The sequence below is a fragment of the Emydura macquarii genome, unplaced genomic scaffold, assembly GCF_026122565.2.
Source record: "Emydura macquarii macquarii isolate MOO-44397 ecotype Brisbane River unplaced genomic scaffold, CSIRO-AGI_Emac_v2 contig_1253, whole genome shotgun sequence".
NCBI classification, from domain to species: Eukaryota; Metazoa; Chordata; order Testudines; family Chelidae; genus Emydura; species Emydura macquarii.
The window spans coordinates 74,134,374-74,161,378 of record NW_027131390.1 but is presented as its reverse complement, the minus strand read 5'-3'; the positions used below and the strand labels follow the sequence as shown (position 1 = coordinate 74,161,378).

Below are 27,005 nucleotides of genomic sequence, written 5' to 3'. Positions count from 1 at the left end.
AGAGTTAGTTTGGATGATGACTGGCTGCAGAAGTCAGAGAGAAGGTTGGAGCTGAGGGAAGAACAGAAATGTGGCTCTTTTCTTGCAGAAACCCGGAGGAGGTGAGCCATGCTCTATTACTTACCTTTGGGATTTGGCTGAAGCCAGTCATTGCTGAGGAAAGTTGGTTTGCGTTTGTTTCACTCTTAAAGGGGCAGAGCACTCTTCTGTTTTGTATGATGATCAGCAGTAAATTGCACCCCAAGAAGGGCTATATGATACCATAGAATACATAGACTCATTTTTTGGACTTACTGTGGCTCTGACTGGCAGGAAACAGAGAACTGGAGAGTTGATTTTGTACAGAGCAGACAGAGTAAAGATGAGTAGATGACAATTTGTCCCATCTTTAATATGTTTTTGTTTGCAAGTTTCCTGTGATGTCTGTTGGTAAAAATCAAAAACCTTTGATCTAATACATCTGTTTTTATCATTGTCTAAACATAATCCATAACTTCCTATTCCCTCATATCTGATATTTTTACAAATGGAGGTCCTTGTTTCTGGTTAAGAGTCTTATAAAACGTATCTTGAAGAGCATATTTAATACTTCTTTCTGCAGGTAACTCTTATTATGGTTGAAAAGTAATGTAAATGTTCATAGTTAAATAGAGATCGTATTTAATATGCATTTTTCATGTATGCGAGCCACATTCTTTCCCTTTTTTGGAAAGCCTCTATTCTCATGATTTAAATGTGATAGTATTAATGCTTATTTTGATCTATCAGTGAAAATGCAAATCTAAAAAAATTACATACCAGTCACGATTTTTGTCTGTGTCATTTATAATAAGACACATTCTCTGAGACTGTAGGATGAGATGGTTCAACAAAATCAAGCAAGCAGGATCAAACTGCAGAACTACAGATACACGTCTTATAATGTATGTTTCAAACTGCTATATTTATGAAGTAACAGACTCATTAACTGGGCAATGTACGGTAGCTTTCTCTTTAATTACACTGTTTTGTTATATACAGTGGAATTATTTTTCAGAATGCAGCTGTTTTTGCAGACTGACCTTTTATTATAAGAGACGTTTCTGTCTAATGAAGAGAGATAATTATAGTACACAGTATGCTTTTGACATATGGAAAGCTATTGTTACCAGAACTTTCCTGTTGCAGAATTTTATTTAAGAGAAAACCATAATTTACATATTTTAAAATGTATAAAACTACATATAAGTAGCAAGAAAATTGGGACACAAATCAACAAAAGCAATGCTAACAAGTTTCCTCAAATTGTCCTATTGTACACACAGTAGATATAACATATATGATACATAACATAAGTTAGAATACTAATGTCATCACTTTTCTTGTTCTTGTCACTTTCCAGCATTTTAAATTACACAATATATAGTAGACTTAGTCCTTTAAAAAGGCTAGACATTTTAGTCAAAAAATATATTAACCCTTCTCCTCTGCAGAACTGCCTGTAGCAATTTGTGCAAGGCCTACAAGATATGAGGTCTTCCTGGAAATCATGGGACCAGCGGTTATGTTGTTTGCTGGAACATCAAAAGCCAGTCTTGGGTGAAAGGATTGTGAAACACCTATGGTCTTTAGGAAAAAAATTAATAACAACCCTTTCAACCCTACTAATCCGTTTGCATTAGTTCATATTTTCAAGGTTACTTTTTTTTCTTTTTTCTTTCTTTTTTTTAAACAAAGGTTGAGTTCCCCTTTATGTTTGTAGGTTCCATGACCTCAGGCTTTTTATCTGACCACAAAGTACATCAATGACCCCTTCATACCTGAGATAAAATTTTACTTAAGATCACGAGTGAAAATAAATGTGATGGATATTTGTTCTGACCACAAAATTAACTGTAAAAACAGCATGATTGGCTTTAAAGAAGTGGAGGTGGGAAACCTTGTGAATAGTTTTTCAGCAGTGTTTGCAACTGAAGTGTTCGTATGGCCATCTTGAAATCTCCCTGTGGGAAGTTTAGAGAGCAGACACAATGCCATGTGACCAAACAGTCAGACAGCATGAATATTGGACACTTGAGGCAGCAATCAGGGTACACAGTTTGCAAGCAATCTCAGGCCACACTATGTTCATATGAGGCATTTGTTAAATAACTTCAAATAATAAGTAAATAAGTACAAAGTAAAGTCTGTTCTTGATTATTCACAAAGAAAACCCCCGGCTAAAGTCAACGAATTATTTGTTTGGCCCATCTCTACTATATACAGACTAGTGTACATGTTATGAAACAGAGATTGTTGAATGATCTTCCAAGGGGACTGATGGATGCTCAATCCAGAGATATTTTGATGCTAGATTGGACAAGCCATTAGAAAATATGCTGAAGGGAACAATCTTGCATCTAATTCACCCTTCACAGATGCAGCTTTACAAGAACTGTGTTGAAAACTCCTTTCCTACTCCTCCTTAACTTCCCATCTCCTATACTCATTCATACCCTTATGAGTCCTTCTTTTTAGTTTCAGTGTCAAGGTATATCATGATTTGGGCCTCAGAAAACCAACAGCCCTTTAAAATCAAAGCTGGTTTGATGTAGAGGGGTCCAAACCAAATCCTTGTATCCAAGCACCCCAACTGGGAAAGTTTGGATATGAATCCAAACTATGAGACTCACAATATTCTATTATTTTAAGTAGTGTGATCAAAAAGCGTTGGTGTGGGGATTCAGTTTTTGTTATGTTTTAACTTTGAGAAACTAGGGTGGTGAAAGTCCTGTACTGAGACTGTGTATAACAAGCTTCAGTCCAAATAATATTTATGGCCAAGTTATAAACCCCAAGCAAATGGGCTGTTAGCCTATACATATAGCAATGTTAGTGATTGCCCTATTATCACTTCTTAAGTGATTTACCTTCACTGATAGCACCTATTTCATTATATTCAAAGAAAAGATTGAATTTTACTTTTTTTTTTTTTTTTTTTTTTTTGAAACAGTAAGGCATTCTGGTTTACCCTTTAGTATAAACATTGCCAGTTGTTTTTAATGCTCTGAAAAGCTTTGCATTTGATGGTAATTAAATGTATTGCTTGAGTTAGTATTGTACTTTTCAGCTTTTCACATTTAATTAATGTTCGTGTGTGGGAATTATGACCAATCTATATCTGTCAGAAAAAGACAAGACTTAACAAATTGTCTCTCTGCAGATGTGAAATTGAGGCAACCTTAGAAAGGCTGAAGAAACTAGAACGTGATCTGAGCTTTAAGGAGCAGGAGCTAAAGGAACGAGAGAGACGTTTGAGGGTATGGGAGCAGAAGTTAACAGAACAGTCCAATACTCCTGTAAGTACACAATAATTCAATCTTTCATCTGACTGCAAAAAACATTTGGAGCATTGTCTGAGCAAATCTAGGGAAATTCCAATAAAAGATTTCTACTATCTTCTCCATTTGGTCCTGTGGGGCTGTTATGGTCTGTTGTATTAACCAATACAAATAATACTCTTTTTAAAATTCACCCAAAGCATTATACATAAGATACTTAACTATGGGCCGTATTGTGCCATCAGTAAATAAACAAGAGTTTTCCATTGATTTAATTGCATTTCTCAGCTTAAAAATATATGGTCTTAAATGAGAGAGCAGCACTCTCTCTATGTCCATATTAGTACTAATCTTGACAACAATGTGATACAACAACAAAAATGTGCACCGTATTTCATATTTATTATTGTGATACTTCATAAGATTTTTGTTTTGTATATTAAACCTGGATATTCAATAAAAGCACAATCCTGCTCTCATTAGACAATAAGAACTTTGCTGTTGACTTTAATGAAAGCAGGTTGGAGCCTTAAAAGTAGTAACTTTTATTCTCTGCAGGAAAAGGCTTCAGAAATGTACCTGTTTTAGTATTTGATAACTTGCTCTATGAGGCACACAGCCAGAATTGATGTATTTACATGGTATAGAAGGCCACAAATCTGGAGTGGGGATTTGAGCCTTCAGTATTTAATGTGTAGGACTGATTAACATCATTGTACAAGGAAATGTACATTATTTTATTAACTGAAAGGAATGTTCCCTTAGAGGAGTGTGTGGTCAGGCCCTGAGTGTTTGCATTGGAACAGAGTTAACTTAGCATTACAGTTGTGATAGTTGCTTAAGAAAATTACAAGACTATTTCTGCTTGAATTTTCAGTATTAGTCAAAACAAATACCAACTTGAATTTGCAGTAGTTACCATTCCCTTATGCAATTAGTTTCGAGTCTGTTGGTTCAGCATTCTAATACCCAAATCCTGCTTACATAGGAATATTGATTCCACCCAACGCAGTTTACTTGCAACTTAGTTTTGAGGCACAGCTTATTGGCATTTATATGAATGAAGTTGTGCACATGTTCCAGCTGTGAACATGTAACGGTTGGTATCTGTGTGCTTGCTTTAATACCAGCAAAATTCCAGTAACTGAGTGATGGGCCATCTCCTACACAGTGCACAGCATGAGACACAGCTTTAATGAGCTCATCTTTTTGTGGGCAAGGCCCTAAGGCTTTTTTATGCCGTCCTTGCTTATCACATCCACTTTTCGCTTGTAGTTGGCATTGCTGAAGGAAGAATTCATTGTGCTAAGGTCTCTTATGCTTAACATGGACTTTCATTCTGCATAACATTAACCCAACTCTCTTACTGCATTTAAATGATTGAGGACAGTGTGAAATGTAGAATTTTATTTTTCTGAGATCTTTAACGAACTACTGTACTGCTGAAGATCTCTGTTTTCAAATTTTTGCGTAGAGACAAAAATTTGCCTTGTTCTATCAGGGTTGCTTTCTTCATAGCAAAATAGCTTCTGTTTAGTGCTAATTTACAACTAAAAAGAAATCTTTTATTCCTATCCATATGGAAAACACCACTGCTGGGCGTTTTCTTTGTAAGTGGTGACCTTTGCAGACAACCGTCTCAGTGCGTCCCTCATCTGTGAGGCATAGAGGAGAGCAAATAAAACTGAAATGATGTAGAGCTTGGGGGTAGCTAGGTCTCTGCAACAGGTGCTCTACTTTTCGGTGCTCGGGGGAGCTTCATCATTATGTGGTCAAGACTCCATGATTTTGGGTGGCAGGAAGGGACAGAATCAGAGTAGCTTCCTCCTCTCTTCAGTAATATGAGCAGGTAGAACTGCCAGAGAAGAGCAGGGTGGCATGCTGTCTAGAGTTGTTCACGACCTCATGGCAAACTGTTGAGAAGCAGGGCAGACACCCCAAACTGGTGGGATACATGTGAACTCCTGGATCACTATACTAGTCTTACCATGGAGTCACAGACAGTCCCCTTGGGCATTCCAGTCTATCTTACCACCCAGGCATGGTGGACTTAGTGATAAATGGTCACTTGCACCATAAATCACAAAATATTCAGGTCGTTCCCAGTTCCAAGAGACGATTCACTTACCCCAGATCAATTTGTACTTTAGATCTCACACCATAGACAATGCAGGTAACCAATCCTATAATAAACTAAAGATTTATTAACTAGGAAAAAGAAATGGGAGAGCTATTTACACGTTAAAGCAGACAACATATAAGCATACGAGTTCAGAGCAGGCATTTTTACAATTATAAAGCAAAACTTACATATTACCTTGCAGCATGAATGAATTGTGCTGCCAGTGGGGCACCCTAGAGAGCAGCACAGGAGCCTAGGTTGCATTGGTTGGAGATTCTTTCCTCAAAGATCTCTGGGCTCCAAAGATTTTGAATGGGTGTGATCACTGGCCCATGCATAAGGCCACACAACCTTTTGTCATTTTTCCTCAGTCTGTTATTGTGTGGGCACCCAAAAGATTGTCTGAAAGAAAGCCCACCTGCTACGTGGAGTTTGCTTGAAGAGAGAAAACTCAACCAAGTGAAATGTGGGATTTTTATCTGTGTGGCTGTAATCTACTGTAGGTGAAGCAAAAAGATGTGTTTGAGATTAATGAAAAGCATGTGTTAATGCACAGGAACGAACTCAGAGAAACTGTTCTGGGAATCGAGCTGCATTAGGCATAGGCTGAATAGGTGGTTGTTACATTTAAGGGGCCAGTCCTGAGCAGTTCTTCTCTTGACTGCAGAGTTTCTCCCTACACCTGCATGAACGTGGTCTCTGCTCTGTCTTGTGCAGCAGGCACCTCTGAATGTAATATTCTGTGGCCACCATGTTTCTTGGAAAGGACTGCTGCACAAAGAAATCTGGGGCTGACGTGGAGAATAAAACATGTCTGCTGCACAGAATGGTTCCAAAACAGGATGCCCTTCTGAAGGAGGACATGGCACAGAGAAGGGACTGGGTGGGTTCCTGAGCTGGGAGTGATAGAGGAAGGAAACTGGGAGGGACTGGTGAAGGGGTGAGCCAAATTCAGTATTAACCTAGATTGCAATGCGCTTAGATATGGCCATTTTTAAAAAAAGGTATTGTGAATTTCTGTTGTGGTGGCAACTGGAAACCCCAGCTGTGAAGCAGGGCTCTTTAGTGCTAGGCACTGCACACTCATATAACACTCATATAACATAACTAAAGCCCTTCCGGTAACAGGGCGTCCTTCTGTTCTCCACAGAAACTGCATGGACTCCAGTGGTTGTGTATTCACAACGCCCTTTTATTTTTAGTTCCCTCTGCCATTAACACAACAATCCCATGCCACAGGAGATTTACAGTCTCTGCGGTTCTTTGGCCCTCTCCCCGGAACCTGAGGGGAACTGAGGCCTCCCTTTCCTGAGGCCCCCCTGTGACTGGGCTCAGCACTTCCTTCCTGTGCCTCTTTACCAGACATGGGCTGATGGGCTAACTGAAACTTTATCCCACCCAGCCTGCCAGCTGGATTAGATAGTTATCTCAATCAACTTCCTCTGGGGAACTAATTAGCATCTGAGTGATCAGAGTGCAGGCTCACCTGTTCACTCCCTGCACTCTGTCACACTCCCCCAGAGAGCTCCGAGACCCAGATTTTTAATGGTATTTCGGCATTACTGCACTCAACATTGCAACGCCTCAGTCTCATTTTCAAATGGGATTTAGGCACTTAGGAGCCTAATTCCATTGACTGTCAATGGGTATGTCTACACTGCAATTAAAACCCAGACTGGCCTGTGCGAACTGACTTGGGCTCATGGGGCCTGGCTAAGGGGCTGTTTAACTGTTCTTTAACTGCAGGGCTATTTAACTGCAGCTTGAGTTAAGGCACCCTCCCAGGGTCCTAGATCGGGTGACCAGATGTCCCGATTTTATAGGGACAGTCCTGATATTCGGGGCTTTTTCTTATATAGCCGCCTATTACCTCCCACCCCCGTCTCGATTTTTCACACTTGCTATCTGGTCACCTTAGTCTTAGAGCCCATTTACACTGCAGTTAAACAGCCCTGCAGCCCGACTCGGCCAGCATGGGCCAGCTGCAGGTTTTCAATTGCAGTGTAGACATACCCAGTGGGATTTAAAATCGTAAGTGCGTAAATCCTTTGTGAAAGTGAGACTTCAGATTTTAAATCAGTTGGGCGTTGCAATGCTGATTGCAGCAACACCTGAACACCTCTAAAAATCTGGGCTTTAGTCTTTGTATATGACCAGAGACAACAGGTGGATACAAAAAGTACATGGGAGGACACAAGGAACAGGGAGGTGATTACAGGGAGCAACAGCCACAGCACATCAGCTGCCTAGCCATTGTCAAATTTTTGTAGCCATCATGACAGAGCTGACCTTTAGAGAAATACTTAAAGGAGGACAATGTTGTAGCGTTGTGGATTTTATGATGAACTCCTCCCATGCATAAGGAGTATTCAAGAGGCCCTGATACGCCTAAAATCCCCATATTGCTGCCGAAATCGCTATCTGCCATGGAAATAGTATAAACTGGGTATCCTTAAACTATGCTCAGGATATTTTTTAAGTACTGCTTCCCTCCCTCCCCCCTGCCAAATAAGAGCCCTTGCTTCTCTTGTGCTGAGGAAGATTTTATGATAGAAGATCACTTGTCTGATTTTTTTTTTCTTGCAGCATATAAAATGAAAACTTAAGTAGGAAGCATCATATCATTCCTAGATATAGTTCTGTGATTTAAGGAGAATGATTTAATGGTTCTCCATGTGTTACCCCCCATTGTAATAATTTCCCCAGTAACAAATTCTGATTAGAAAACAGAATAAGCAGTTGTGATTAGGTTAAGCAAGAGGTCTGGAAAGCAATACAGACTTAGTTTGGAAAACAGCTCTGGAAATAAAGGCCATTTCAGCAGTACAGAAACTGCATAACATGCTGTCCTTTAGTAGGTTAATTATGAATCAAACACCAGAGCTCTTGCTCACTGTGGAGAGCAGGTATGTCACAGAGGTTACTAGCCTGGCCTCCTTGAAGAGACATTAATCATGATTTAGCGCCAGAGGACATTTTTCATTCTGTTGAAAAATGGTAGTAATACATTAGGTCAGGAAAATGCCATTATGTGTAGGTGGAGATTAAATCAGCAGTGCCTTGCATAACAGGGGTATACAGAAACACACCAAATACATGTTGATATCAATGAATAACACAAAATAAATTGCAAAGGTTTACAGAAGCAATTTATTAATAGTCCAGACTAAAGACCTGCCACTACGTCCATTGAAATTGGTAAGAGTTTGGTCTGTGATTTTAACAGTGGCAGGATTAGCCCTCCTTTTGATTGTGTTTTCAATTTGGTGAACAAAAAGTTAATTCAGTCTATCCAGAGCTGTACATATATGTTATTTCTGTGGTATCTTCTGGCATCCATTCTAGATAAAAACATTTCACTCTGCACCGGGCTTTGGGGCTTGTCTGGGTTCTTTAACCCTAAACTGATTTATTATTCAATTCTGAAAGCTAAAATTAAGCAACTCAATTAAGATGTGGTTCTGCTTGTACCTAGATTCCTGTGGTAAAGTCCACCTGAGTTAGAGACATTTAGTATTGTACAAAATGAGGGATTCAAAAGTTGAACCTTCTTTCAACATGAAAGCTGTGCTACCTGTGGTCCTTTGCACATTTTTGGTGGTGATTTTGCTTTCTCATTTTTTAAAAATTTAAGCCAAGTCTGTTTTAATGAATTCTTACTTGAGCTCCATGTTTTGATTCGCTAATCATTTTGCTTTCTGTTTATTGCTAACTAATCTAGTGGTGTCTCTTTCCTTGAGTGGAATTGGTTCTAACTTTCCTTTTTTACTCTGTCCTTTCCTCCTTTAAATAGCTTTTCTTACCTATTGCTGCAAGAATGTCTCAGGAGTCTTACTTTGAAACTAAAACAGAGGAGTCAAACAGTGCAGAGATGTCATGTCAGATCACATCAACAAGTAACGGGGAGGTAGCTGGCATGAACCAAAGTCTGCAGACCTTGATGATGAAGGGCTTTGGGGATATCTTCTCTCTGAACCAAGCAGGATCTGTCCTGCATTCTGGAATGCAGATAAACATGCAAGCCAAAAAGAATTCATCTAAAACCACCTCTATGAGAAAGGGAAAGAAAATCGACATGGCTGTGGGTTTCAGGGAATTTGACTGGTCAGATGATGATGAACATGATGTTGATTTTGATGATACAGATGATTCTAGTGAATGAAATTAGAAATCTAATTAAGTCTAAAATTGATTTCTAGCAAATCAAAACAATAAAGTTTCAGAAAAAGCATCCTGTCATTTTGGTCTGTTTTAAACCCTGTAAAAGAAACAATAACACTACATTTTTCTAGGCCAGTCGAATTTGTATGTAAAAAGATGTATTGTTGTTTAGATTGCGTTGACCTATTTTTGCTTTGCTGAAATTTTGGTTTTTAAAAACCCCACAAACATAGCTGCAGCTCACCTTTATGCTGTAACATTTGGTGTCTGATTACAGAAACTTCTGTGGCTGAATAGGTTTAAGATTTAAAAACAGTGGGGGAACTTAAAAACCTATTTTACTTAAACATGCATCCATTACATTTCTTTGTGTTTTTATAGTTTTCCTTACTTGTTTTATTGTTGATCATATGAATATATTTGTGCTTCCCATGTGGGCTTTTCCTATGCAACCATTCTTTCTGACTGCTACAGTGAAGTTGTGTTGCTAAATTTGTGATGTCTCAATCATTTTCAAAGCAATTTTCTGTGATATCATAAAAACATTACAAAGAAGGATAAGCAGGGTTGAGATAAATAAAGCCCTTTCAAACACACAGTTTAAGAATCAGCAACTGAATACAGACAATCACTGGTAATAGATAATTTGTATAAATTTTCTTTTCTCACTTTCCCTTTAGTTTGTGAAATTCACTCGTTAGCACAGTCACTTACAATAAAACCTCAGCACCTATTAGCAGTTGTAGTCTACAAGCTCACTGGATTTTTGTTACGTTGGTGTAAATCCAGGAAACCTCATTAATTTTGATGGATTTACTCTGGATTCTTTGCCAAATGAAGAAGTGCAAAAATTATTATAGAGAAGTGTTACTTTCATGTTTAGCTGGATTCAAGGGGATACTTAAACTCCTAAGTGACTTGTGGTGATGGTGTTTCTCTCATAAAAAATGGTGATTGGTGCTGTCTAAATACCTTAGATATAAAGTAAATCATTAGATGACAGCAGGTCTGAAGTTGGATCTCCAAGAGTATGGAACATTATATTCTACTACTTAAAAATAACAAGAGAAAAAGCTCTTGAGAAGTTTTAAAATGAGTTTTTCTAGAGTGATGAGTGCAATCTTTGAGATGTGAAAGGGAGCTAGCTTTGATGTGTAAGGCCCATTGCTGTCCTCATCACCTGCAAAGCACTGAGTGCTTTCAGCTACACTCCAGTTCAACTGGAGCTCAAGATGCTCAGCACCTTGCAGGACTGAGCCCTTAAAATGTATACAATGTATAGAATTTGAGCCAGGTTCCACCCTTTTGCTAGCAGGTTCAAATCCATTGAGTTGAAGTTAGCTTTGTGATATCTGGGGCAATTTTTTCATGCTAGTAAGAACTTGTAATTTCAACACTGAACAGTGCAATAACTTATTGGAAGAATTTACTATATCTAGCCCAAGTGAAATTTACTCCTACAATATCAGTGATAAGAGCATTTTAGAAGCACTAGACAAGGTGACTGAGGGTGTGGAGAGGGACAGAGAATAGAAAAAGGGCAACCAATTAAATGGAAATAGCAAAAAAACAAGCTACTTCCAAATGCAGATTTGTATTGTTGTTTTTTTCTACACCTGCTAACAGCTACAGCAGTGGCATTATTTTTATAACCACTACACTGCACACATGAAAAATTGAAGGATTTGTGTAATCTAACATGTGTGTCTATGTTAAACTACTGTACCATATTTCTAATGTAGAGTTGCACAGCTGCAACTGAAATCAAAATTGAACCCAGTATGTTTAGAAATGCAAAAACAAAAATATCTCTTCTTAGCACTGATACTGATATTTTGCACTTTTTTAGCACCTAACAGTTTCAAAGCACTTTATACACACACGTGTGGGTTTTAATTAGATGTGCAAGTTCACTTCTTGATTTAAATCTTCACCTAATAAGATATTCCATCACTACTATGTCACATAAACTTTTTTTGTTGAGGACAGATATGTTCATATATCTTCCATTAAAGTGGATAGAAGTTATTTGAGTGTAACAATGGCATAATTTGGCATCTTTTACATAGAGATCAGAGCTGGTAAAAAAATTAATCTTTCAATGAGAAACAAGGACATTTTCATGAATTTTCTCTATTTTTTAACCAGCTCTATAAAGATATATTGAAAAATAAAGAAATAACTCTCAAAACATTTACTTTCATGTTCAAAGTAGGAAAAGGTCTTGGAATTGTAGTTAAAAGAAAGCTCTACAAAGCTCAAGGCTTTTCCCAAACTTTCCTTTTGTGATTCCTTTAAAGTATGATTATATTCAGGATAGGCGCTGGGCTTAAAAAATGACAATGTAGTAGAGATCTATTATTTTATTCTCCTGGATGACTTTTATACCAAACATGTTCGATTTACAAGTCAAAAATAAATTGTGTTTGATTATCCAGCTATGTTGTTTCTACTTGTAACATCCTCACTATATTTTAATTTTGAAAGATTTTGGTTGACAGTTCTGTTGATATGGAGGCAGAACAAAAACCATTTTGATCTTCCACAGTTGATTTTGCTCTGCAAAGCAGGCAGGATTAAACTTGTTTTTTAATCTATGTAGCTCTAATCACTAAAGTGTCTAGAATAGTTGCTAATAATAGTTAACACATAACACATCACACGATGGAAGCATTAACCAAAAGTTAAGTAATGAACCCTCCTTCAGCCCTATGAGGTAGATAAAGTAAAGTGTTGTTACCCTGTTTGACAGCTGGGGAAGCTGATATAGAGAAATTAAAGGCCAAATCTGAATTTATAGTTTTTACTCAGTCATTATACTTAAGCTAACACTGACTTCAGAGGGGCATATTTCCTGACTTCAGGAACTCAGAGTTTAGCCTTTTATTTGCTCAAAGCCACATAGAGAGCTAGGATTGGAACTCAGGATTTCCTGACTCCTATCTCTGTTCTTATTCTTTCAGACTTGTAAAAGTTGCAGGGAATAGATATTCTGAGTAAGACTATTTTAATGTAGTCTCTTTTCTGACTGTAATAGCAATAATGCTTTAGAGTAGCAATTGCTTTGAGATCTAATGCTTAGATCTGAGGACTTAGTTTCAGAGCTTATATAGTTTGTGGAGTGTTTCGGATTTGCTTGATCAGTTGGCCATATTTGTTGACTTGGACTTAGTCTCTCCTAGATGCAGGGGATTTTTGAAACATGAGTTCTGAAGTAGCTCTTCGGAACACGATCGTGTTCTTGCCTTGTCGTTCATTTGAAGTCTTTTGTTCGATAGCTATTGATTTCATTTCATTATAGATCTTAAAGCAGTTATTCTAATTAAATATTGATACGTGAATGATTAATATTGCTATCAGCAGCAGTAAATCCACAGCACGCATAATAAAGATAAGTAACCAGCAAAGTTACTGTCCATCTTTAGTTAGCTATTTCCTGTTTCTGTAATCAGGCAGCTTTTACAGGTTTTTAATAAGACCTCTAACTTGACAGACATTTAATTGCAGGCCAATAGAAAATCCATTCTGTTCCGCCAACTTCCATGTAGCAAAATAGGCTTACAGGACATGCAGTAATTTTTACAGTCCTTAAAATCTACCAGTAGAAATCTGGAGAGAAATGCATTTTTTTCCCCCGGACTTCAACTTAGTGCACACTATAAAGTCTGTATAGAGGTTTCTGGTGTGTGAAGATTAAATTTTAGAAAGGTAGTACCAACAACCTACATTAAACATTTTACATTGTGTGCAAAATATTCTGCTGACTTTTAAAGTCAGATGTAATCCACTGCATTTCTTGCTTTTGCACTCTTGAAAAAGTTGTGTACTGAATAATAGGAAATGATTTTATTTATACTCCAAGTGTGAGCAGATGAAATTTGAATAGAAAATATTTTCACGGTGTTAAAAAAAACTTCATCCCTCCCTACTGAAATACTATGCTGAGCAAAATCTGTGCCAAAGCCCTTGTGGTGTAAAACTGACTAGCTAATTTGTATGGAACATGCAATGTTACACCCTCTTGTGGTAAGATCTTTCAGTAGTCAGTTGTTTTCTTTACCACATTTAACATGTGATGTCTTGCTTTATTCACAGTATGGATTTGGTTTTCCAGTTTAAAAAAAACCCTGTAATGTATTTAATTTTCTCAATTGGTGTCATAAACTTTATTTTGATGTGAAGTTTTTTCCTTTGCTTTTCTTTGTTTCAAACTTCTATTTTGCAATAAACATTTTGACAGTAAATTTTTATGCTTCTGTGTTCTTGTGTAAAATACTGATGTTTAAAGGGATTTCTCATTGCCTTCTGCTTCAATCTTTTTCATATTATGCAGGGTGTGGCATTTTCCCCTTTTTTCTTTTTATTTATTTGTTTATAAATATTTTTAACATTTCGCATCACTAGTTTTCCTTTCCTAAAAATGGGAATCATCTGGAAAGACACTGTGTGTAATCAAGACTGGAGTATTGAACTTGTGTAATGGTAGAATGCACAATTAAATACAGCAAACTATTATACCAAAGTTCCTAATGGAAAGAAAAACTCAAGCCAATTTGGAATTTAAGGGCAATTATGTTGTTAATTATAGCAAACATTGTGGTCCCTGACTTCACCAGGTCATCATGGTTTGCCATATGATACCCCACCTAGTTTCCAGAGATAGGTGGACGCCATCCATCCCATCACCCTCTCCACCCCAGTTTAATTGTCATGAGGGAAGACTTTTCTGGATTTTCTTGACTTGTAATTGGTAGGATGTGAAGCTTGGCCCATGCATGAGGAAGTTAGGGGAAGAAGGGAAATTAGCCTTTTTATGTGTCAGTCAAAGCCTTCTTCCCATCCTAGTGACCACTTAGCTCAGGCATTGTTGGCTTGGTTACTCTGTCCTGTAAGAGTTATGGCAGGAAGGGGTGGGTGCTGTGGCAGATGTGGGGGAGTGCCAAGTGATCTTCACAAGGATTAACAGGGCTGGTCTGACAAATGGTTTGTGGGGCGGAAAGAATTTTCTCTGGAAGCAGATTGGCCAAGCCACTGAAGGGTTTTGTCTTCTTTCGTGCATCTTGCAGTGTTCACAGGGTGGAGGGACAGCAGAAGCTATAGTTCATGACACAGAATACAAGAATGTAGGACAGTCAACAGGAATCCATATGGGAAGAGCAGAAGGACTTGTCACAAGTTTGGGTAGAAATCATTGTGGGTGGCGACTTGGCCTGTTGTTCCAGAGTCTGCAAGGTCAGGGAAAGGAGGAGACTGATAGATAATGATTTGCACACATGGGGCCGCTGCCCATGCACAGGCACAAAGCCTCTCATGTGAGGGAGGAATTCTGGAGAGGAGGAACTGCAATTGCCAAGAGGTTGGGCAATAGGGTGCTTGTCGGCTTGCCAGGCTCACAATGTAAAGAGACCACGAAGACTGAGCATTGACCAGTGAAATCTGAGCTACAGTTTGGTACTTAAGTAATTCTATAAATTTCCAGCCAGAGTATGGTGGTAAGAGTTTGGGTGAGACTGCCAATTCAGATACATATAATTAACAAGATAACCAATGAAGATAATAAAGCTTAGACTAACCCGTTCTTTAGCTGGTTAGAGGTTACTATCTCAGTGAGATCTTCCACTGTGTCATCATCAACCATTCCTGTGTTTCACTGACACATCCGTCTCTTCATCTGTCCTCATTTGATCCCCTCATATTTCAAGAGGTGAATCCTGATCTTTCATATAACAGAGTGTAACATACATGGGGCTGTGGCACTCAGCTGGCTGTGAAGTGCCCCCTTCCGGTTATGTGCCACCCATAACTCCTGAGAGGAATGATCATGCAGGTGTAGGTAGGAACCGAAGGATAAGAAGGGGACAAACAGGCTTATTGTACAGTAATCAATAAGAAAGTCTAGCTGCAGGTGCAGTTCCAAGTCAGTCGTGCTCTCCCTGCGATGCAGTGACTGCTTCGTTCACTCTATGGAAAATCTCCCTCCTAGGTGATATTGAAAAAGACCAAGACACACCTTTCACTGCTGGAGTCAAGTGACAGTAAAAAAACCACAGTAAAAGCAATGTGGGTGTGGGATGTGGGTGGTGACAAAATTCCAAGATTGCTTTTGTTACTTGGTGATCTCCTGAGTAGTTTTGCCCCTTGAAGGTGATGGGACTAATCCACTGAAGCCACCCTGTGATCATTTTGATTAATATTTGAATGTGGGGAACACTACTCTGGTGGCACTTTATGCAGTAATCCATGAGGATTAATGGGGAGATTAATGGGGAAAGTCCTCTTCACAACCAGGAGGCTATGGTCTTCGCTAGAAAGGAGGTGCCAAATAAAATCAGCCATCAAAGTAAAATTGGGGGAGAATAAATGATCAGACAAAAAGAGCAATATTACTCTTTTCAATTCACATTTCTCACACAGTTGCTGCCTTCCTTTGATATTTGTGCATGGACCGAAGAAGATGTGGTAAGCGTTTTATATTAATTCAGTCCGCATTGCATTGATGCAGCTATAAAAACAAAACTGATGCACATCATTGTAAATGAAATCTAAATTGCAGTGATTTGAGAAATCTGCGGACAAGATTATAGCGCTGTATATTTTTAAAATTCCTGTTCCAAAAAGATTTTAAAATGACCCTATCCTGACAGAGCAAGGATTTCATCAGCCTTGGTGAAATAGTCACATGCTCATACTGTTAAAGCATTTGACTTGGGAGATTATCAGCCTTGAGTTCAAGTTAACTAGTAAGTAAAAAATGTTCAATGTTTATCTCTAACATGTCACTGTATCATAACGTTTTTAATATCCCTTTTAGCAGCCTTTTCATACATGATGTAGAACACCATCATTTAACTAAAGGTTACTGAAGGACTAACTGCAAACCAATGCAGTAGTAGTAATGGTCCAAGCTGCTCCTCCCATTCGTCACACAACAAATTGCTAAATCTACACTCGGAGCAGTAGCAGGGAAAAAGCAATAAACTGAGAAAATGGCTGCAAAACAGAAGGAAATTTATCTTAAATATCAAATTTGCAAGATAGTCCCCAAACGTAAATATATTGGAGAAGTTTGAGTCCCTTGTCCCACAACTAAAAAGACTTTTAATTTTTGTTTAAAACTGAATTATGAGCATTACATTTTTTAGATGTTTTGAGTGCTGTAACCCCATACATTTTAATTGTGTGACCTTCAAAACTGTGGGTTTTTTTGTTTGTTTTTTATTTTTTACAGTACTTTTGGATGCAGCAGCTTGTTAGAAAAGGTAAACTATACATTTATATATGTATTTTAAGCTCACAGATTCAACTTTTTTTTCCTGTGAAAAGCACTATGGATTTCTGAATAACCTTTCATATCTTAAGGTGATGCTTCCGGTGAGATGAGTGTTTATGCCAACTTGTTTAAGGAAAATCATATCACTGGGAAACGGTTGCTTCTTATAGAAGAAGAAGATTTAAAGGACATGGGAATTGTTTCCAAAGGACATATCATTCATTTAAAGGTATCTTAACAACACGTCTTGATCATTGCAATAGGATATAGTGTAAATGTTGACAGAAATCATCAGTTTTATCCAGCATAAGACAAGATGTAAAGTTAAGGCTAGAAAAAAAGAGTCATACCCAGAACATGCTTGCAATAGGCACTACCGCAAACCTGAACGCTGTCGGAGATGCCAAAAAGATCACTAGCCTTGGGTTTTTTTATGTTTTTTCCTCTGAAAACTATCCAGGCTCATCCGCATATCCTGGTTTTGTCTGGGACAGGAATAGGAAGTATTGCAAAAGACTCTTCTGACAGTATCTCCCACCCAACTGAAACTTTAGAAAACCCAATGACCAAGCCTGTTCTCACAAGATTTCCAGCCTGATCAGAGAGATTTGGATAAGCACCAAAAACACAGTTGAATTGAAATCTCCGCATTTTTTGAGTTTCACCTATCATCTCTAACTTAAAGCTGCTTTGTGTACCAAAGCCTCTATTCTTAAACAATTGTAAAAGCTAGCTGGGTGCAGTGGTTTGGGCTCCACTGCTGTTTGAGCTTTATTTCATCCACAAAAGATTGTATTGCTCTAATTATGTAACAGTTACACTGAATCCAGCAAAACCTTGGGCCTGAAAGTAGCAGCAGACGTAGTAGTAATAATATTTATGTATTCTTAAAAAATGTGGCTTATTTACCTGGGGTTCTGCTCTGAAAAACGACTAAAAATGGCGTATGGGCTTCCCTTACGTCTCAGTGATTCTGTATACAATGTGCTCTATTTACTAGTAGAAGACACTTTTTTTTTTCTGATGGCCAGCCCTGCAAACTCACCCTGAGATCTGAGAGTCAAACTAGGTTATTTCTATCTTGTGCATCAGCACAACAAGAAAGGTATGACAGTCCAAATTAATATCTCATTTCTGTGGGTTGTACTCCATTGTTTCCAAGTTCCATTAATGACCTGTGCCGTTGCCTTCAGCAGGGGCTGCTCCGGTGAAATTTATTAAAACTTGGTAAATAAATGGATGCGCAAGATGGAATAGAAAATGCAGTTCTTGCTGAGTTGGGTCAGCGAGGCTAACAGGAATAAAAACAGACGTGCTAGTTCTGCTTGAGCTAGTGTGCTAAAACTTTCAGCGTAGCCCAGAGTAGCATGGGCAGCAACTCGGACTAGCCATCTGACTAGAAGCCCACCTAGATCCCTGGGTAGCTGCCGCCCATGCTAACCCTGGCTACATTGCTATTTTTAGTACGCTGGCTTGAGCAGAGCTAGTATGTGTCTGCCTACCCCTCAGTAAAAGCACATGCCCAGCTGCAGTATAGACATATGCTAAATTAAGCAGATCTGACTCTGAATGCTCACAAGGGGGCAGATCTGCTGAGTAAGAAGGTGTTATTTTACAGTCCCTTTTCAGAACAGAACTGTACATTGATTGTCTACTGAGGACACTACACACCCTGAATGACTTTTATATATACACACACACACTGTGCTATTTTTCAGTCCTCCATTTACACTATTAGATTATGATCAACTATTGTCTGATTTGGGTTGGTTTGTTTTTTTACAGACCGCTATTGAGAAGTTAACTCATGATTACCTAAACATGTTTCATTTCCCGCCATTAATTAAGGTAAGTCTTTATTTATTTAAAGGGTGCTGCCTGTCTTGACACAAGAAATGTGCTACTGGGACTTACTATAGAGTGCACATCTACATTGTCACGATCTGTGGCAGATCTTTGAGGTCACACTAGCAATAGGAGTGTTCATATCAGAACAAGTCATATCACAATAGACCCTTTTCAATGAGGTTCAAAGCATTTATGCCACAGAAAAGTGCCTTGCAGGCTATTGTATGATGGTAATATCATAAGGCCAGATTGTGATCCCATTACTTGCATGGCCGAGCAGTTACTCCCATGAGTAATCCCCCTGAAGTCAATATATTACTCATGTGAGTAACTACTCCTTGTTGTGAGTAAAGTAGTCCCAATCCAGACCATAATGAGCACATCATTCCTTACCTTGTTGTTTTACAGGAGGAAATATTTATGTATTATAGGAGCCATTTTTTTCTTTCTAAATCTCTTTCATGCTAACCATACACCTTTTGGGTCTTTTGGTATCAGCAACAAGAGGTAGGCTACCCAAAAACATACACCTGGTCTATAGCTCCTCTAGGGTCTACAAAGACTCACCTGACTTTTAAGGCTTACCATCAAACCCAAGGTGGGTGAGGTAATATCTTTTATTGGTCCAGCTTCTGTTGGTGAAAGGGACAAGCTCTCAGAATTGTGGTAAGAAAAATTGTCTCTCACGAACAGAAGCTGGTCCAATAAAAGATATTATTACCTCACCCACTTTGTTTCTCTAATATCCTGGGACCAACATGGCTACAACTACACTGCATACATTAAACCCAAGGAATTCTGTCAGCTAGAGTACTAGACCCCAAAGGATTTAGTTTTGCTTTTACAGCTGTTATAATTTGCAGTTCAATGATACTGTGGGACCCACTTAAAGTGAAGTCGATCCTACAGTCAAAGGAAAGTCCAGAGTTGTTTACTGCATTGCAGATTGCAAGCTGTAATTCCAGTTACAGTGGACGGCTGCTCACAATGACACTGTTCAGTGAAATAACGGCTTCACATGGAGCTGACGTTGCTCAACACCTCACAGGAGCTTGCCCTGTAAGGGGCTGCCAGTGTATATGGTGTAACACAAGCTAATATGTGAGTTCTGGTGTGTATATGAAAGGGTAGGATTACTGAGAAGATTACAGTACCCTCTCACCAGCCAACAGATTTGTAACATACAAAAAGCAAAAGTATTAAACTCTTACTGTCAAATGTAGCCTTGTCACCAACTCAGAGAGACTCATAATAGAAGTCATTTCTTACACTGTGTTTCTGTGATAGGATTCTGCAAGTGGAAATGAAGAAAACATGGAGAAAGTAGTGAACCTTGAACTTGTTTTTGGTTATCACTTGAAACCAGGAAACAGTGCACAGGTAAATGAATATTGTTGGGATAATATCTTTTTATTTCTGTTTCTTTAATCACTATCCAAACGGCCCAATATTTGCAGCAATATTTTCCATTTATAATGTGAATCCTGCTACTCAGAAAAGCGCTGAGCAAATTTCAAAATGCAATGCTGAATCAATGATGGATCAAGCCTAAATGAAGGGTACAAGAAAAACAGTGGTACAGAAAGATTTGAATTAAAGTGTTTCCTCATAAGCATTTTCTCTAACTTCAGTTTTGTGATTGAGCATCTCTTATGTAAATCCTTTATCATACTGAATGTGAGACAACAGGTTTTTGTGAATTGGAAGTAAAAAGATCCCAATGGAGGCCCTGGGTTATGACAAAAGGTTCAAAAGTAACTTATGCTTGGCATTAGTGGGCATATAACTTGCATTGACTCAGCAGAAAGGTGTTTTCCTCTTCTGCAGCTAGCTAGAGTTTGGAAAATATGTAGGATTATTAGACTATATTCATTCACAAGTCTATAGAAGGAGAGGTGGATGAAGCTTATCTCAGACAATAAAACTATTCTGCTGGGAATTGCAAAAAGCAAGTACTGGGCACACTTTTTGCTAATGAAATCTTGGCTCCAGATATAGTACCTTCAAGGATCTCTGTTAACAAACTTGTATTTGATTCCAGTGAAGCATTTCCATCACATAGTCTTTTCCCAAGAACTAGGTTTGCTCAGTGTTTTCCTTTTTTTTTTACACAGCTTGCTGGGGCATCTGACTCAAGGCTTTCCAGAATTAATCATTTGTGTAAAAATAGTGCATGAAGCATTTCTTAGTGCCAATTAGTGTCAGGATTTGTGACAGGAGAACTTAATTTTCTTTTTCTATATGGCAAATCTACATTGTGGGCCCATCCTTAATTTGGTGACTTTCATCTTGTGTTACCTTACTGCTTTGGTTTCAGGGCATGTTAGGCAAAGGGACTCGTTTACATGGTGGGGTAATGCGCTCTACGGGAGTGTGATTTCCAAAGCACACTAATGTGTTGCACATTAATTTGTCCATGTAGAACAGGGGTCCTCAAACTATGGCCTACGGGCTGCATCCGGCCTGCTGACACATTTTGACCAGCCCGCTCCCCCCTCCCAGCCCTGCCCCTTCCCCCTACCCCTCTCTCACATGACGTGGGTCCAGCTGCTCCGGCCCACCATAAGAGAAAGACTGAGTGATGTGGCCCTCACAGCTGAAAGCTTGGGGACCCTCATGTAGAACTTGGTGGTGTGCACTGAAGGTCCCCCTAGTGTGCTTTAACCTAGTACTATTTCAAGCAACGCTATGTTAAAGCATACCAACAAGGTCTACATGGACCAATTCATGCACAACATGTTGATGTGCTTTTAGAAATCCCCTGTCTGTACAGCGCATTATCCCACCTATAGACAAGCCCGAGATGTCTCTTAATTTCAGTACTTGGCACTGCATGCAGACAGAGTGTCTGGCTTTGCACTTGGTGGGGGCTTGGACTAGTATGCAATTTGTCTCATTTATGGGCAAAACCTTCTTGGTTTGCTGTGTGAGGATTTCCTCCTTTTTTTTTTCCACTGTATTTTGGATTTCTTTTAGCTGAAGTATTTTCCTGTTATAAAGATGGATTTCCCATTGCAGTGTGACGTGTGTACTTCCCCAGTGCTCTCAGGCACCCTTAACTTGTGGTGCTATATCACATCTTTTCTTTAGGTGCCCTGTCTTGTGCAGCCATGCAAGGGAGTAAGGGGAATAAGGCCTTGGAGTGTCAGGGGAAGTACACTGCACTAGCTTTATGCCTGGCACAGGGGGACTTCCCCCACAAAACAGGGGTAATCCAGGAGGCAGATGTGACTCTGAGTATGTTTCTCAGGTTGAAACTGAACTAGCACAACAATGTGCTGCCCCTGGCTAGGGATTCATGAAATATCAATGACTGAACCCCTAGTGGGTCTCTGTCATGTAACTGTGGAAGACTTTCTTTTTTTGTGTTTTATTTCTCTCTCTCTCTCTCTCTCTCTCTCTCTCTCTCTCTCACTTTCCAACTGGTTTTGCTTGCATCATGAGTTGGTGTGTGCATACATGAGAAGGTTCATTTCCACTGTGGAGGTGTGCTACATGCTAAGCCTTCTTTTTCTGGGATTTCGCCTTTATTTCATGAGTGTGTCCCCGTACAGACTTTCAGTCACAACAGGAATGCACAGACCCTGTCCACAGTGGGCTTGTCTACACTGTGGGAGCTTCCTTCTGAATTCTAACTGGTTTTAAAACTGGTTCAACTAAACCAGTTATAAAATGTGGTTGGAACCAAGCACACCCTACCAATATCATATAGACTCATTCCACAAGAGAGAGCCTCTCTGACAAATGTGAGCCAGGATTTTTTTGTGGGATACGTTTTAAGAATTTTGGTAAGAAAAATTTTGCAATAGACTTCCTAGAAGGTTTGGTTAGCAGGATTCTCTGAAAAAATCCATAGCTTTGCAGTTCAAGAAAACCATGCTGGAATACTTTTTAAGTACATTCATTTAAACCCAGTTGCAACTAGCACAGGTCTGATTCATTTTAAAACTGGTCAGAGCCATAGAGTAAACCAGGCTTGGATGGCCTGAATTGCCTTTACTGGCCTGGTTTCAAAACTAAAGTGTATTTTTTAACTCGATCTGTAAAAATATTGGGTCATAGAATCATAGATTATTAAGGTTGGGGGAGACCTCAGGAGGTCATCTGGTCCAACCCTCTGCTCAAAGCAGGACTAACCCCAACTCAACCATCCCAGCCAGGACTTTGTTAAGCTGTACCTTAAAAACCTCTAAGGATGGAGATTCCACCGCTTCCCTAGGTAACCCATTCCAGTGCTTATCTTCACCCTGGTCTATACTAGGACTACATAGAGGGTTCTGAAGGTTTATTTTTTGTATTATTTATTTATATAGTGCCATAAGTGGACATAGCACTCTATAAGAGAGTTGTTCCAAACAAATGTCCCTGGTTCTCTGTCCCACTGGGATAAGTCTAGAGACACAGGCTGGTACAGCGCCAGACAATACAGGACAACATATAGTAAAATGTAATGGCACATTATCATTGTAACTGAATGCAATTTAATGAGTGCTTGTCACCCTTTTCTAGCTACTGCTTCCTCCATCCTTTTCCACCTGTTTGAGACTTATAAAGTAAAGGAAGGCTGGTATCTCTTTTCTCTTATAGTTTCTGTCTGTAGTAAGGAGTGTTTATCTGTCAACACCAATATAATTTGCTGTTTGAGAAACTCATCAAGTTGAAATCATGGCAAAAAGAGTTAGAGCTACCTTTCATTTCATATCCAAAATTAAGAAGTTCCCATTTTTCAGTTTTTCAGTTGTACCTCTCACACATTACACAGGTATGTTAACACCACTCTCTATTTCAATTCTGTTGGAGTATTTTTCATGATCAACAATCACTTTTGCAAGACCCTTGAACACCTTTAATCTCTTGCACATAATATTTTGTAATCTAATAATCTTTAGTGCCAAAGATTTCTCAGCATTTAAAAATTCCAGAATATGTATCGAAGGCCAAGCAGAACCATTGTCTTCTATCATTTATTATAGCAGACTTGTGTAGATTCTAATAAAGCAGAGAAAAGATAAATATATTTTTTGTAAAACTGAAAAAAATTATTTGAGCAATAAAATAATTATATCTCTAGCTCAATTAATATGATTATATGCACATTTTATTGAACTGTAAAGAGGTATATGCATGAGCATGGAATTTTTTGACTGAGTAACTTGCTCACTTGCCTTTCTATTAATATTAATATCTGGATTTTTACAGTACACCCAATTTGGATGAAATTGCCCTCTTCCAGTCCCCATTCTCATACCGTCAAAGCCCCAATAAGTTGGCTTTGTACAGAGATCACTACTACAGGGACAGACAAAGTTCCCAATCCATAGACAATTTGTTGGCTTGCAACACAACCTCACTCCAGGGCCAGTACTCCAGAGTGAAGTCTGAAATAGTAGCCACTGCATCTCCACATTTGCAACTGTTGAGGAAATGGTACTGCCTCAGCCTACCCCAAACCTCCTGACACACTAGTCTCGCCTGGGCTGATATACAGAATCCCTTAGGACAGAAGCACACAAAAAAGACTATAGCAAATCTCTGAACAGCTCCTTCACCTAAAGACAATCCACCCTGTGCCCCAACACAGCCCCATTGCTTATTGAAAATAGCACAGAAAGCCTTGCACAGGCCCTCAGCGTTGGAGGGTGGATTTCATCTTTTCTGAATAAGGGAGGGCATGTTGGGCTTACTCCCCTGCACCACTTTTGGAGCTGTCTGTCACTAGTGGTAACTGAGAACTGTCTACAAAAGTAAAGGGATTTTTTAAATGGCATGAAGGTATATTCAGTGCTTGGAAAATGGAACACACTTTTTCACACTTTCACCTTTAAAATATTACATTCACAAACAAGTGAATCAGCCATTTATTTTTATGATGATGATCTGGGCCTTAAAAATCCTTATTTGCTTGCAATCACTTAGTAAGGACAGACCTTTGTCAAGATGGCAGCTAATCTCAGAACCATTTCTGTCTCAGAACTCTATCTGTCTCAGCTGCTGAAACCTGCTGTTTTCAAGACATTAGAGCTGAACATCTACTGACAGCACCTGGGTTATTTATCATTATGTAGAACCCTGCTACACTATATTTTATTATGCTGGATTTAAATGAAAGATAATATCAAGTGAAAGATATTTTTGCATGTTTAGCTACAGTGAGGACCCAATATTGTGTTTCTCGTTCAGGCAAAATTCCCATTGATCTAGGACTTTTGCCTGATTGAAGAGTGCAAGTTCAGGTCCTTCAAGAAGTCACGCAGACAACCAATTATATAAATGTATGTTTAGCTTGCATTGTTTCTTTATTTTTTAAGAACACCTCTCTCTAAAGCCCTTTCCCTCCCCTCCCCACAAAACTGAAACAAAAAAAAAATGCAATGCAGCAACCTTCTCTGTACTGGTGTCTAGTTGGCAACAATCTGCCCTGACCTGAGACATGAGCCATTGTTAAGGGTATAACACATTTACATATTTTGCAATAAAACATCAGTTATTTGCATTACTATGTCAAGTTTTATTTGATTCTTTCACCTAAAAATGACTCATTTTCCTTTCTTGTATTTTAAAAACCAACTACTCTAAGCTTGTTTGAGAATAATCAAAAATTGCCCATTTAGCTAGAAGTCATTTTCTTTTCAAAAGGCAAACGTTATTTAATCTTTCAGCTGTTCATTGTGCCATCATAAATACTTTCTTTTCAGCACAGTTGTGGGGACTGAAATGAGCCCACTAATTGCCTCCCATTTCGACTGACATGTGGTGGTTTAGTGGAAAGAGAACACAGCAGGGAGAAGGAAATAGGAGGCTGAGAAAATGAGAGCTAATTATTTTCACTGCCTCATGTCAGGCTCTGTGTCAGCCTTGTTTTTACAAACTGGAAGGTTTAGCACTAAATAAAACAAACTGGCGTCATGTTTTTATGTACTGGCAGTGTCATGGAAGCAGCTGCACATCTCAAAGACAATATAATGCCTGCATTCGCATGGACACCATCTGACAGCCACTGTGAGCCACTACTAATGAGGATATCACAGTGGTGCCAAGTGAAAGGTGCTGAATTATGTATGATTCTTCATCAGTACAGCAATAGTCCTGTACATCATTATGAGACATTGTTTTGCTGAAGAGATTAAAACATTCTTAGTTCCAGACCCTGCAACCTATACATGCTACAAGAGGTTATTAATGGAATTTTTAGGGAGAGTTTCTTGTGGATTTCTTTTTGGTTAAAAATATCTCATGGGACAAAGCAGTGGCAGGTCATGACACTATATATAAAAAGAAGAGAAGCAAATTAACCATACTTGTGTTATCTTCCTTTAAATCCAGCATAATAAAATGTAGTGTAGCCGGGTTATACATAATGATAAATAACCCAGGTGCTGTCACTAGATGTTCAACTCTTATGTCTTTAAAACAGCAGGTTTCAGCAGCTGAGATAGATAATAGCTAAGAATGTAAAGGAGCTACCAGGGGCCTAAATCATCAACATGCTACTACTTTTAATACCAGCATGACCAGCATTTTTTTCATATTTGTTTCATCTTGCATTACATCTTACATTTTTCAATATCCAGTTGCCTGCTAAGATGCTGTTTCCATTTTTCCTTGAATCGTAAACTTTTTTTTAATTATAACTACTGAATTTAAGAACATATCCTAAATTCATGCCTCCTTTCAGAATGAGATCTCTCCTCAGAGACAGTTTTTTGTACCTGCTATCGCAAGAGGTGTGTTTTGTTGTTTAAAGCCCGTGACTGATCTTTTATGTTTTCTTTTCATTTTTTCATTATTGACATTAATATTTGTTGTTTTTAAGGAAAGGGATATGATCACCAGAATAAACAGAAGGCCTGATTTTAAACTGTCCTTGCTTACTATTATGAATCTTAGGAATAGTGAGTTTGAAATACTTTTATGATTTGCTTTTCTCTTACATTCCTCCAGCCATTTTCAGAGACTGCTGATTTACTGGTTTGCTCTAAATCTAAGTCAGAAATGAGACGCACTGAACGTTTTAGTGCTTGTGCCTCAGTTATGCAGTTGGCTTCCTCTTCATAGTCCAAAAAAGCTGAATTTGTTATATTTATTTAAATCAAAACTGAAAAGATAGACATTTGATGAGGCTTTTGTGTTTGAATTGTAAAGTGCCAAGGGAAATCTTTTGTGAAGGACATTGTATAAATATATTTATAAACAGAATATTTTTTAATGAGTCACTTCCATAATATAAGTTTCTCTCTCTTTCTCTCTCTCTTCCCACTTCCCCCTCCCCCCTCCCCCCACTTTATCCAGGTAGAAAAATTCACTT

General features: G+C 38.6%; 1 protein-coding gene across 3 annotated transcripts in view; it reads left to right on the top strand.

Annotated features, from left to right (window-relative positions):
• Nucleotides 1-27,005, top strand: part of MAP3K20 (mitogen-activated protein kinase kinase kinase 20) — a 121,557-nt gene that overhangs the window by 78,027 nt on the left and 16,525 nt on the right. For 2 of the 3 annotated variants that reach the window (XM_067549229.1, XM_067549228.1), the window contains exons 11-16: nucleotides 3,182-3,317; nucleotides 15,997-16,041; nucleotides 16,811-16,841; nucleotides 16,942-17,081; nucleotides 18,638-18,700; nucleotides 19,988-20,080. In XM_067549229.1, coding sequence (XP_067405330.1) covers nucleotides 3,182-3,317; nucleotides 15,997-16,041; nucleotides 16,811-16,841; nucleotides 16,942-17,081; nucleotides 18,638-18,700; nucleotides 19,988-20,080 — 508 coding nt within the window. Of the gene's footprint in view, nucleotides 1-3,181; nucleotides 3,318-9,214; nucleotides 9,653-15,996; nucleotides 16,042-16,810; nucleotides 16,842-16,941; nucleotides 17,082-18,637; nucleotides 18,701-19,987; nucleotides 20,081-27,005 lie in introns of those variants that run through there. The other variant, XM_067549230.1, reaches the window with a different exon arrangement.